Genomic DNA, 12,655 nt, shown 5'->3' with positions numbered 1-12,655 from the left:
TGGATTTGTTTATTGGCACGTGTACCGAGGTACAGTGAAAAGTATTTTTCTGTGAAAAGCTCAAACAAATCATTTAGTACATGAAAAGAAAAAGAAAATGCATAATAGGGCAACCCAAGGTATACAATGTAAATACAGAGACACCGGCATCAGGTGAAGCATACAGGAGTGAAGTATTAATCAGGTCAGTCCATAAGAGGGTCATTTAGGAGTCTGGTAACAGCGCGGAAGAAGCTGTTTTTGAATCTGTTCGTGCATGTATCTCCTGTCCGATGGAAGAAGTTGGAAGAGTGAGTCAGCCGGGTGGGAGGGGTCTTTGATTATGCTGCCCGCTTTCCTCAGGCAGTGGGAAGGGTAGATAGAGTCAATGGATGGGAGGCAGGTTTGTGTGATGGACTGGCTGTGTTAACGACTGCCTGAAGTTTCTTGCGGTCTTGGGCCGAGCAGTTGCCATACCATACTGTGATGCAGCCAGATAGGATGCTTTCTATGGTGCATCTGTAAATGTTGGTAAGAGTCAGTGGGGACATGCCGAATTTCCTTAGTTTCCTAAGTGGACGTGAGTGGACCAGGCAGATTTTTGGTGATATGCACCCCTAGGAATTTGAAGCTGTTAACCATCTCCACCTCGGCCCCGTTGATGCAGACAGGGGTGTGTACAGTACTTTGCTTCCTGAAGTCAATGACCAGCTTTTTAGATGAACCAAAGGGAAGAAAAGCAAAGAGAAACCTGAACCAAAGGGAAGAAAAGCAAAGGGAAAACCAGTGGTGTGCGAAGCTTAGGGGACCACAATCACCACGGCAAACACTGTAAAGAAGGAATAAAAGAAAAGGATGGGGTAACTATGATGTATGTATGTAAATAGTCAAAACCGATCTTGGTGTAAATAATTCTAGTTTTACTTCTTATATATTCTCTTGCTTAACTCCCACTGTTTGTTCATATTTATATTTGTTTTGTATACAAAAACTAAAAAAAAACATTTTAAAAAATGTATATATATAATAGGGACGGCACAGTGGTTAGCACTGCTACCTCACAGCTCTGAGGACCCGTGTTCGATTCCGGCTCCTGGATCACTGTTCATGTGGCGTTTGCACATTCTCCCCGTATCTGCGTGGGTTCAACCCCCACAACCCAAAGATGTGCAGGGTAGGTGGATTGGCCATGCTAAATTATCCCTTAATTGGAAAAAAACCTCAAAGTTCTCTGGCACCAGAGCCTTAAGGACCATCTCTGCACAGTCTTGAGACTTTGGAACTTTCCTTCATGCTTTAGAACCAGAAGTGAGTACTTGAGATGCAGGGACAGGCAGCACGGTGGCACAGTGGTTAGCACTGTTGCTTCACAGCGCCACGATCCCAGGTTCGTTTCACGGCTTGGGTCACTGTCTGTGTGGAGTCTGCACGTTCTTCCAGTGGCTGCATGGGTTTCCTCCGGGTTCTCCGGTTTCCCCCCGCAAAGGCCTGAAAGACACGCTGTTAGGTAATTTGAACATTCTGAATTTTCCCTCAGTGTACCCGAACAAGCGCCTAGGGATGACTAGGGACTTTTCACATGTAAGCCTACTTGTGACAATAATAAAGATTATTATAATTATTATTATGACTGCTGTATAATATCTGCCTGTTTACTTCTAGTGGCAGGTGAAATTTTAGATAGAAAATAACTAGGTGAGTAAACTGAATTGGGAAGGTGATGGCATAATGGTAATGTCGCTGGAGGCTCAGGGTAATGCTCTGGGGAACATGGCTTTTGGTGGATTTTAAATTTTCAATACTGGTGACCATGAAGTATTGTTGATTGTCGTAAAAACCCATCTGATTCACTAATGTCCTTTAGGGAAGGAAATCTGCCACCCCTTAGCTGGTCTGGCTGGAAACCCACAGAATTTGGTTGACTCTGAAATACCCTCTGGAAATGGCCTAGCAAGCCACTCAGTTCAAGAGCAATTTGGGATGCGCAATAAATGCTGGATTGTTAGTGATGCTCACATCCCCTGAAAGAATAAAGAAAAAATAAAACTTAATAAATGCCACACGTTTGAGAAAGTCTTAGAAAATCTGGGTATTTAGTCAAAATTCTCAAGCTCTTCTGAAGGGCCACGGCCATCTAAAATAAATAAAATGATGTGCACTTATATTTACATATAAACATTTATTTTTAGAATGTATGGATCTATCTACTTTGGTCAAAGAGTTTCAGTTTCAAATAGGCTATCAGTAAGGTAAAAACTTTGTCTTGTGACTCCTTACTTGACTCTGAGAAGACTTCAAATTTTTTGCTCTCTGTTTGAGCTGGAGAAACCCGTTTTTGTCCCATCAAAGGGCCCAAAGGAAGAAGAAAACCTCCAGATGCTTGTGACATTCTCCCAATTGTGAAGATGCCAGAATTCAACCATAAACATTCTTTACCAGCTCCCTGAAAATGCAAGTTAGAAAGAAATGAAAGAAAACAGAATGTTTCAACATGACAAATAAGATAACAACAATAACATGAATGCATATAAAGAACAAAGAACAAAGAAATGTACAGCACAGGAACAGGCCCTTCGGCCCTCCAAGCCCGTGCCGACCATGCTGCCCGACTAAACTACAATCTTCTACACTTCCTGGGTCCGTATCCTTCTATTCCCATCCTATTCATATATTTGTCAAGATGCCCCTTAAATGTCACTATCGTCCCTGCTTCCACTACCTCCTCCGGTAGCGAGTTCCAGGCACCCACTACCCTCTGCGTAAAAAACTTGCCTCGTACATCTACTCTAAACCTTGCCCCTCTCACCTTAAACCTATGCCCCCTAGTAATTGACCCCTCTACCCTGGGGGAAAGCCTCTGACTATCCACTCTGTCTATGCACCTCATAATTTTGTATACCTCTATCAGGTCTCCCCTCAACCTCCTTCGTTCCAGTGAGAACAAACCGAGTTTATTCAACCGCTCCTCATAGCTAATGCCCTCCATACCAGGCAACATTCTGGTAAATCTCTTCTGCACCCTCTCTAAAGCCTCCACATCCTTCTGGTAGTGTGGCGACCAGAATTGAACACTATACTCCAAGTGTGGCCTAACTAAGGTTCTATACAGTGCCTTATAGTGCCTTTAATGTATTAACATATCCAGGGACTTCATTAGACTGAGTTGAGAATACCCAAACTCATTTCACATCACCTTGTTTGAGCCCGCAAAGAGTATTTTTTTTTGTTATGTCAGTTTTCACTGCATGGTAAGGTAAAATAAACAAATAAAGTTAGTCTAAAACTAACACATCCTTAATTGCAGTGGGGACAGCAACACAATGTGGCACATGATAAGAATGCAAATAGGTTCGGTGCACAAGCAATATCTTAAAAGACATCAGCTGCATTTTGTACATTGCACACACACTTTCAAATTATGTTTGCAGGCCTTCAGGAACATCATAATTGTTACATCTCTTGTAGCAAGGAAGTACAGAAAAAAGAAATCAATACCTTAATGCGATCAAGACCAAATTAAAATACAGAGAAGAAGTGCAACAACATGGGAGTAATACACTGTTGGAGGTGCCATCTTACAGATGGGATATTAAACTGCTCAGATAGAGCAAAAGATCCCACGGCACTATTTGATAACTTCTATTTATATTGTGCTTTTAACATAGGAAAAGGATATTTTTAGAAACAATTCAGAGAAGGTTCACTTAACTCATTCCTGTGGTAAAGGGTTTATCCCATGAAGAAAGGTTGAACAGGGTGGGCCTATACGCATTGGAGTTTAGACGAACATGAGGTGATTTTATTGAAACATTTAAGGTCCCAAGAGAACTTGATAGGGTGGATACCAGGAGTATATTTCTTAAGTGGGACTTAAGAGCAGGCCATTTGGCTCTTCAGGCCTATCCACCATTCGATACAACATGGCTGATCTGACTGCGGTCTCAACTGTGTCTCACATAACCCTCTACTTGCTTGTCTATCAAAAATCCATCTAACTCAGCCAATGACCCAACCTCCGCTGGCCCAACCTCCAGTTTTTCAGGGAAGACAATGCATCAGATTAACAATCCCCTGAAAGAAAATAATTCTCATCTCCATTTTAAAAGATTAAAAGAGAGACCTCGGGCGAGATTCTCCGACCCCCCGGCGGGTCGGAGAATCGCCGGGGGCTGGCGTGAATCCTGCCCCCGCCGGTCGCCGAAGTCTTCGGCACCGGAGATTCGGCGGGGGCAGGAATCGCGCCGCGCTAAATTGAGCTTGTGCAGGACCCCCCAGCTCTTAGCCACCTGAATGCCCAAGTAGCGAAAGCTACTCTCCACCATCTTAAGCAGTAGCTCTCCCAGTCTCTTTGCCTGGCCCCTCGCATGCATCACAAAAAGCTCACTTTTTCCAACATTCAGCTTATACCCCAAAAATTTTCCAAAATCCCTAAGAATCTGCATGACCTCTCCCATCCCCTCCACCGGATCCACAATGTACAGGAGCAGGTCATCTGCATACAGTGAAACACGATTCCCCACCCCCCCCCCTCCAGTTTCTGGACTCCCTCAACGCCATGGCCAACGGCTCGATCGCCAGGGCAAACAGCAGGGTGGCAGGGGGCACCCCTGCCTCGTCCCTCGATGTAATCTAAAGTACCCCGACCGCAGCCGGTTCGTCGACACACTCCCTACCGGGGCCTGAAACAACAATTTGACCCACCCTATAAATTCCTCTTCAAACCCAAATCTGCCTAACACTTCCCACAGGTACTCCCACTCCACCCGATCGAAGGCTTTCTCCGCGTCCATTGCCGCTACCACTTCTGCATCCCCCCCTTCCGAGGGCATCATGATCACATTCAGGAGCCTCCGCACATTCGTATTCAACTGCCTGCCCTTCACAAACCCCGTCTGATCCTCATTGATCACTCCCGGGACACAGTCCTCAATCCTAGTGGCCAAAATCTTGGCCAACAGTTTGGCATCCACATTAAGGAGCAAAATCGGCCTATAGGAGCCACATTGCAACGGGTCCTTATCTCGCTTGAGGATAGGCGAGATCAGAGCCTGCGACATCGTCGGGGGAAGGGTTCCCTTTTCCTTAGCCTCATTGAAAGTCCTCAACAACAGCGGACCCAGCAACTCAGAGAATTTCCCATAAACCTCTACGGGATACCCATCTGGTCCTGGGGCCTTGCCCGCCTGCATACCCCCTAACCCCTTAACCAGTTCCTCCATCTCAATCGGGGCCTCCAATCCCTCTACTCGCCCCTCCTCCACCTGTGGAAACCTCAGTTGGTCCAGGAACTGCCTCAACCCCTCCTCCCCCTCCGGGGGTTCTGACTCGTATAATTTGCCATAAAAGTCCTTGAAGACCTCGTTAATCCTTGCAGAGCTCATCAGCTTGTTACCCCCCCCATCTCTAATTCCCCCAATCTCCCTGGCCGCCTCTGTCTTCCGCAACTGATGCGCCAGCATCCTACTTGCCTTCTCCCCATACTCATACACTGCTCCCTGTACCTTCCTCAACTGAGCCTCAGCCTCCCCGTGGTAAGCAAGTCAAACTCCGCCTGCAGGCTCTGGTGCTCCTTCAACAACCCTTCCTCAGGGGATTCCGCATACCTCCTGTCCACCCTAAGAATCTCCCCCACCAATCTCTCCATCCTATCCCTCTTCTTTCTGTGGGCCCTGACTGAAATTAGCTCCCCTCTGACAACTGCCTTCAGCGCCTCCCAGACCACACTCACCGAAACCTCCCCATTACCACTGGTCTCCACATGGCTTTGGATATACCTCCGAACCCGCCCACAGACCTCCTCATCCGCCAGCAGTCCCACGTCCATTTTCCACAGAGGGTGTTGGCCTCTCTCCTCGCCCAGCCCCAATTCCACCCAGTGCAGGGCATGGTCCGAGATCGCAATGGCCGAATACTCCACCCCCTTCACTCTCGGGATTAGCGCCCTACTTACCACGAAAAAGTTAATCCGCGAGTACACCTTGTGCACATGGGAGGAGGAGGAAAACTCCTTCGCCCTTGGCCTGGCAAATCTCCACGGATCCGCTCCCCCCATCTGGTCCATGAACCCCCTCAGGACCTTGGCCACGAGTGGTTTCACAGGTCGGCGCAACATTGAGGGCCGAAGGGCCTGTACTGCGCTGTAATGTTCTATGTTCTAAACATGGGGGTGGGGAGTTCGACAGCATTGAAATGAGGGGTCTTTGCATGGGAGGGAATGGCATGGAGCTTGTAGAATGGGATGAAATGATATGGAGGGATGAGATGCAGGATGGGAATGGCATAGGAAGAAGGGGAGGGTTAGGGGATGGAATGGATGGAATGGGATTGACGTTGTAAAGGCCCTTCCTGTTGATTTCCTTATTTCCAATTTATTTTATCGTTATTGTTTTTGGTCCATGAATCTTTAATGGGCATATACCTTAAGTCGAGCAGAGGAAGTCAGGAAATCAGAAGTTGCAAAATAGTACACTGTGCTATGAAGTTTTAGCTTTTGAACAGAAGAATTCAGACTTTCTGCCACCTGAGATTGGAGATATCCAGTTTGATGGATTGGCCAAGGACCATATTCTGCCCAGCAACAGATGGTGAGTGGGGTATTTTCAGAGAACTCAAGCAGAAAGCTCCTGGGTGTAGAGAGAGGAGAGGTTGTGTGTTCCCCTCTCTCTTTTTCCAAAATGTTTATTTACTTCTGTTTCTGAGTTTACAGAGAAGTCTCGAGACCCTGATGAATCTACAGCAAAAATCATTACAGACTGAAAGCAAAGATCTCACCCAATTGGAGGCCGAGACTTAAAGAACCTAATTGGAAGACGTCCATCTGAAACAGAGACTTTTGTCCGTTTGCTTTTAGTATTACTTTTACACCCCTCTTTCCCCTCCGTGTTTGTCTGAGTATAGAGGATAGGGCAAGTTAAAGAGAGGGAGTTAGAAATTAGATAATTAACCAATTGAATTTGCTACCTATTTAATTATAGTTATTGTTATTAATAAAAGTTAATTGTGTTTAAATTTAATCCTGGAGACTGTAGTTATTGGGCAGGCAAAGACCAAAGACTTGGGTTTTTTTTAAATTAAAAGTTAATTTTAAATTGTGTTGCGACTCCGGGTAAAGTGGGGCTTAGATCTACTGCGCATTAGCCCAGGGAGTCCTAACATAATGTGGGGGCTCGGTTCCGTGATCTTTGGAATGGTAGATGATTTGGGGTACAGTATTTATTAAAAAGAGACACCAGGTTTGTAATAGTCTAACAGGATGGCTCTGGAAGCTGCTACCACTATTCTACGACCTGCCTTTGCTTTATTTACAAGGACTTCGAAAAGGCAAGCGAATTGAAGTTGCAAATTGAGGTGCCAGCTAAAGCTAAGGAGGCAGAGATAAATGATGCATTGGTTGGGTGCCTAGGTCTGTTAGGAACACAGGAAGGTCCATGAGCAAGTAGTTCAAGCAGTGTGGCATCAAAGACATTTTCTGGTGGGGAAACGGAGCTGGACCGAATTTGGTTGCAGTTCGAGCAGGAGGTGGATTTTAAAAAAAAAATAGAAATAGAGCGTTTCAAATGGAAATTGAAATGAGGAAGTTGGAATTAGAGAGAGGAAAAAACAAAAAACAAAAAGAGAGAATGCCAGCTTAAATTGAAAGTGAGCTGTCTGGAGCTAGAGGAGAGCTTAAGCCTAGAATGGAACCCAGTGGCTGTGTGTTTATACAGGCTCTACCAAAATTTGAAGAAAAGGAAGTAGAGGCATTTTTCATGGCATTTGAGAAAATAGCAACCCAAATGGAGTGGCTAAAAGAAAAGGGGACATTATCTATGCAAAGCAAATTGACAGGCAGGCACAGGAAGTTTATGCTCCCTGTCAGAGGGGGTGTCTAAGAATTATGACGAGGTAAAAAAGGCTATTCTGGGTACATATGAATCAGTTCTCGAAGCATATAAGTAAAAGTTTCGGAATTTAAGGAAACAGCTGGGACAGACTTATGTTGAATTTGAAAGGGTTAAGCAGAACAATTTTAATAGGTGGATACGAGCATTGTGAGTTGAAACTACCTCTGAGAGAAGTCACTCTAAAATAAATTTAAGAATTCATTATCTTCTGTGATAAGAATCCATGTTGAAGATCAAAAGGTGACGACCACTAGAGAAGCAGCAACAAGGCTTGAGCTGATCAATAAATTTAAACCTTTATTCCGTCACCCCCATAATTTTGAAAAAGAAGGGAAGCGGGAGAGTGAAAGGAAGGCAAGTAGCAAAGGTAAGGAATGGCTAGCTGGGAATGCTCCAAGATCTCCTCTTCAGACCAGGAAAGAAAGCCCTGAGGATGGAGGCGAGACTCCTAGATGTTACCATTGCAATAAAGTAGGACACGTTCGTTCAGCATGTTGGAAGTTGCAAGGAAAGCCCATGCGACTTATTGGGGTCCATGAAGATTCTGAAAAGGGAACAAAAGTGGAGAATACTACAGGGCAGACTGTAACTCTAATTGGACTTAGGAGACCCGAGGTAAACACAGTTGTAGGAGCAAATGTGATGAATGAGGTAGATGAAAGATGTGCAGGGATTTTGTCCATGGGAAGATCATCCCATTTTCATTGAATGACATAGCCAAACCCATAACTATCTTAAGGGACACTGGTGCCACGCAAACTCTCTGACTGGAAAGGGAACTGGGAACTGGTTTTCTATCAGTAGAGTTCAATGAAAGCTAAGGTGTCAGTGAACGGAATAAGTGAAGATTATATTCCAGTTCCATTGTATAAAGTAAAACTGGAGTGTAATTTATTGTCAGGTCCGGTAGTTATCAGTGGATGGAGTAGGCTTACTTTTGGGGAATGATTTGGCAGGAGTGAAGGTTACAGCTTTACCTATGATTACAGAGAGTCCGAAGGAAGATAAGGAGACAGAACAGTTACAAGAACGATTTCCAGATATTTTGCTATCATGTATGAAGACCAGGAAAATGGCTAAACAAGTCCACCACCAGAGATTAAAGTCACACCACAATCAGATGGTAGAGTAGCCAAACCTATCCTTGAGAATGAGGAAAATTCCGAGGAAGTGTTTGGGAGGACTCATTAATTGAGGCCCAGGACACAGATCCAGAGTTACTTAGATTGGCACAGTCAGCTCTCAGAAGTTGAGGCTGAGGGGGTTCCAGAGTGCATTAAGAGCAGAGTATTGATGAGAAAGTCGAGACATTCTCATAGGCCTGGGACAAGCAATAAACGGTGGTTCATCAGATAGTGGTACCGCCCAAATATCGTAGGGGAGTACTGTGGATAACATGAGATACCAACGGCGGGAATTTGGAAAACTCAGGCATCAGTCAACAAGTATTTTTCCTGGCCAGGACTGCATGAAGATGAAGTGCAATTCTGGAGAACTTGTCATACCTGTCAGGTAACAGGTAAACCATAACATGAGACTAAACCAGCACCTTTAATACCTGTTATAACCTGCCTGCTTATCATTGGCTGGGGACTAATGACAATCACCCAATCCTGTGGGAGTATGAGCTTCCCCAATGAGGGGGGCGGAGAAATCATTAGCAGACTCCCGGTATAAATAAAGCTGGCCAGTTTGGAACCAGCAGGAAGGAGTAACTCGCGCTGGATTCTTCGTCGCCCTCACAAAACTGGCGATGAGGGTTAAAGGGAATAGCTGTCTACACTGCTGAAGCCACCTCTCTGGATTTTTGTTGGATACAGGTTGAAAGTTGTTTTCTATTAAACCATGCCTCTGTACGGACGTTTGGATGTTTTTGATGCTGCGCTGGAAAGCTGGAACCAGTACGCACAACGGATGCGTTACTATTTCCGGGCAAACAATATCACCGAAAACGAGCGCCAGGTGGTCATATTGCTCACCACCTGCGGCCCGCATACGTTTGGGGTGATTAGGAGCCTTACGTACCCAGCTGCGCCGGACACCAAAACGTTTGATGAATTTGTGAATTTAGTGGGGCAACATAAACCCAACCCCGTCCACGATAGTCCAACATTACCGGTTTAATACCGCTGAGAGGACCCCAGGAGAATCCCTTGCCGACTTTCTATCCAGGCGATGCAGGATTGCGGAGTACTGTGACTATGGTGAGACCTTGTCAGAAATGTTACGCGACCGTTTGGTTTGCGGTATTAACAATGCGGCCACCCAGAGAAAGTTGTTAGCGGAACCAACATTGACTTTTCAACAGGCCATTCAAATAGTATTGTCTCGAGAGAGAGCAGAACGAGGAGTGCAGGAGCTACAGGGAATGGAGATGCATGCCTTGGGGCACAACCCTTTCCGTCCGATAATGTCTCCCCGCACTCCTGCGGTACCTTGGGCGAGGAGACGTCCGGATCGACGCCAGTCCGTCGGACATTCCTCCCTGAAGGGAGCCTTCTTCAGAACAAATGGATGAGGAGCCATGTCCGTGTCAGACTTGTAGGCGCCGACCCCGTCGCGGACGCCGGTCCTGGGGGCGCCAGAGGCGCCGTCGTTCAGACCGAAACTGGGACCAGCCCAGGGGCCGTACCTTCCCTGTGGATGAACCTGCGGCGACGACTCCTGAGGACGTGGAGACGGAGGACAACTGCCTGCAGCTGCATTGCGTGGCAGCTCCCCGTGTGGCCCCCATTAAGGTGACAGTACGGGTCAATGGTCACCCGTTCGAGATGGAGTTGGACACTGGCGCAGCGGTCTCAGTGATCGCCCAGAGGGCATTCGACCGTATCAAGCAGGGTGTGCAGACCCTTACATTAACCGACACACAGGCCAGGTTGGCCACCTATACGGAAGAACCATTGGACATTGCAGGAACGACGATGACCCCTGTTGTTTATGGACGCCAGAAGGGGCGTTTCCTACTTATCATGGTGCATGGCCATGGGCCCAGCCTGTTGGGTCGGGACTGGTTGCGCCATTTGCGGTTGCAGTGGCAGCACATCCTCCAAAGTTTCTGGAGGGTTGACTGAGGTGCTAGGACGATACCCAGATGTATTCCAGCCCAGTTTGGGGAAAATAAAAGAGGCCGTAGCCCGTATCCAAGTCGAACAAGGAGCCACGCCGCGCTAATTCCGGGTGCGCCCGGTGCCTTACGCCTTGCTCGAGAAGGTAGAAGGGGAGCTCACTCGTTTAGAAACTTTGGTTATTATCAGGCCCCTCCGTTTCGCTACTGGGCAGCACCAATTGTACCTGTAATGAAGCCAGATGCCACAGTTCGCTTGTGCGGTGACTATAAACTTACAGGGAATACGGCTTCCCGACTCGACCGATATCCAATGCCTCGCATAGAGGATCTCTACGCGAAGCTTGCACGCGGACTCTCGTTCACAAAATCAGATATGAGTCACGCCTACCTACAGTTGGAGCTGGACCCTGCCTCCCGACCATATGTAACGATTAATACACACCGGGGCCTGTATGAATATACACGTTTGCCCTTTGGAGTATCCTCTGCCTGTGCTATTTTTCAACGTGTTATGGAGGGCATTTTGAGAGGTTTACCGCGTGTCGCTGTCTACTTAGATGACGTTTTGATCACAGGGACGTCGGAGCAGGAACATTTGGAAAGTCTGGAGGCTGTCCTTAGACGCTTTTCGGAGGCTGGGGTCCGTTTACGTCGCACAACGTGCGTCTTTCAGGCAAAGGAAGTAGTCTACCTGGGTTTTCCGGTGGACCGCGAAGGTTTGCACCCCGTCGCAGAGAAGGTGCGCGCGATTCAACAGGCCCCCGCCCCAACTGACACTTCACATCTTTGTTCTTTTCTCGGCCTCGTAAACTATTACGGGAAGTTCCTCCCCAATCTGGCAACTACGCTGGCCCCGTTGCACCTTCTGCTAAAGAAAAATCACACCTGGGTTTGGGGTCAACCGCAAGAAACCGCTTTCAGGCGTGTAAAACAACAATTGTCGTTGTCTGGCTTAGTAACCCACTATGATCCTGGAAAGCCTTTGCTCGTCACGTGATGCATCCCCGTATGGTATTGGGGCTGTCCTGTCCCACAAGATGGAGAACGGGGCTGAGCGGCCGATAGCTTTCGCCTCCCGCACATTGACTGCAGCAGAAAAAAAGTACGTGCAGATCGAGAAGGAGGGCTTGGCAGTGGTCTTTGCGGCGAAACGTTTCCACCAGTATGTGTATGGCCGCCACTTCACTATCGTGACTGATCATAAACCTCTGCTGGGACTTTTCAGAGGATAAGCCAATACCGCCCATTGTTTCCCCCACGGATCCAGCACTGGGCTTTGTTGCTCGCTGCATACGAGTATTCTCTGGAGCACAAACCAGGAACGCAGATAGCGAATGCCGACGCACTGAGCCGATTGCCTTTATCGATCGGCCCCATGTCGACCCCCACGACCGGTGAGGTGGTTGCAACCCTAAATTTTATGGACACCTTGCCTGTCACGGCATCACAGATCCGTGAGTGGACCCAGACAGAGCCAGTCCGGTCAAAGGTTCGACACATAGTCCTGTATGGTGGGCAGCATAGACAGCTCCCAGGCGAGTTGCGGGCATTTTCCTCCAAGCTGTCAGAATTCAGCGTGGAAGACGGCATCCTCTTGTGGGGGATGCGTGTGATCGCCCCGGAAAAAGGACAGGAGCTGATACTAAGAGACTAGCACAATGGGCACCCAGGTGTGACCAAAATGAAAATGTTGGCCCGGAGTTATGTTTGGTGGCCAGGCCTCGAC

General features: G+C 47.2%; 1 protein-coding gene across 3 annotated transcripts in view; it reads right to left on the bottom strand.

The window, feature by feature from the left end:
- ccdc142 (coiled-coil domain containing 142) overlaps positions 1-12,655 on the bottom strand; it is a 302,979-nt gene that overhangs the window by 256,820 nt on the left and 33,504 nt on the right. For all 3 annotated transcript variants that reach the window (XM_072497531.1, XM_072497533.1, XM_072497532.1), the window contains exon 2: positions 2,257-2,422. In XM_072497531.1, coding sequence (XP_072353632.1) covers positions 2,257-2,368 — 112 coding nt within the window. In that variant the 5' untranslated portion in view covers positions 2,369-2,422. The remainder of the gene's footprint in view (positions 1-2,256; positions 2,423-12,655) is intronic.

Source organism: Scyliorhinus torazame, chromosome 3, assembly GCF_047496885.1.
Source record: "Scyliorhinus torazame isolate Kashiwa2021f chromosome 3, sScyTor2.1, whole genome shotgun sequence".
NCBI lineage: Eukaryota > Metazoa > Chordata > Chondrichthyes > Carcharhiniformes > Scyliorhinidae > Scyliorhinus > Scyliorhinus torazame.
The sequence above is the reverse complement of the archived record's forward strand: the minus strand, read 5'-3'. Positions and strand labels throughout refer to the sequence as shown.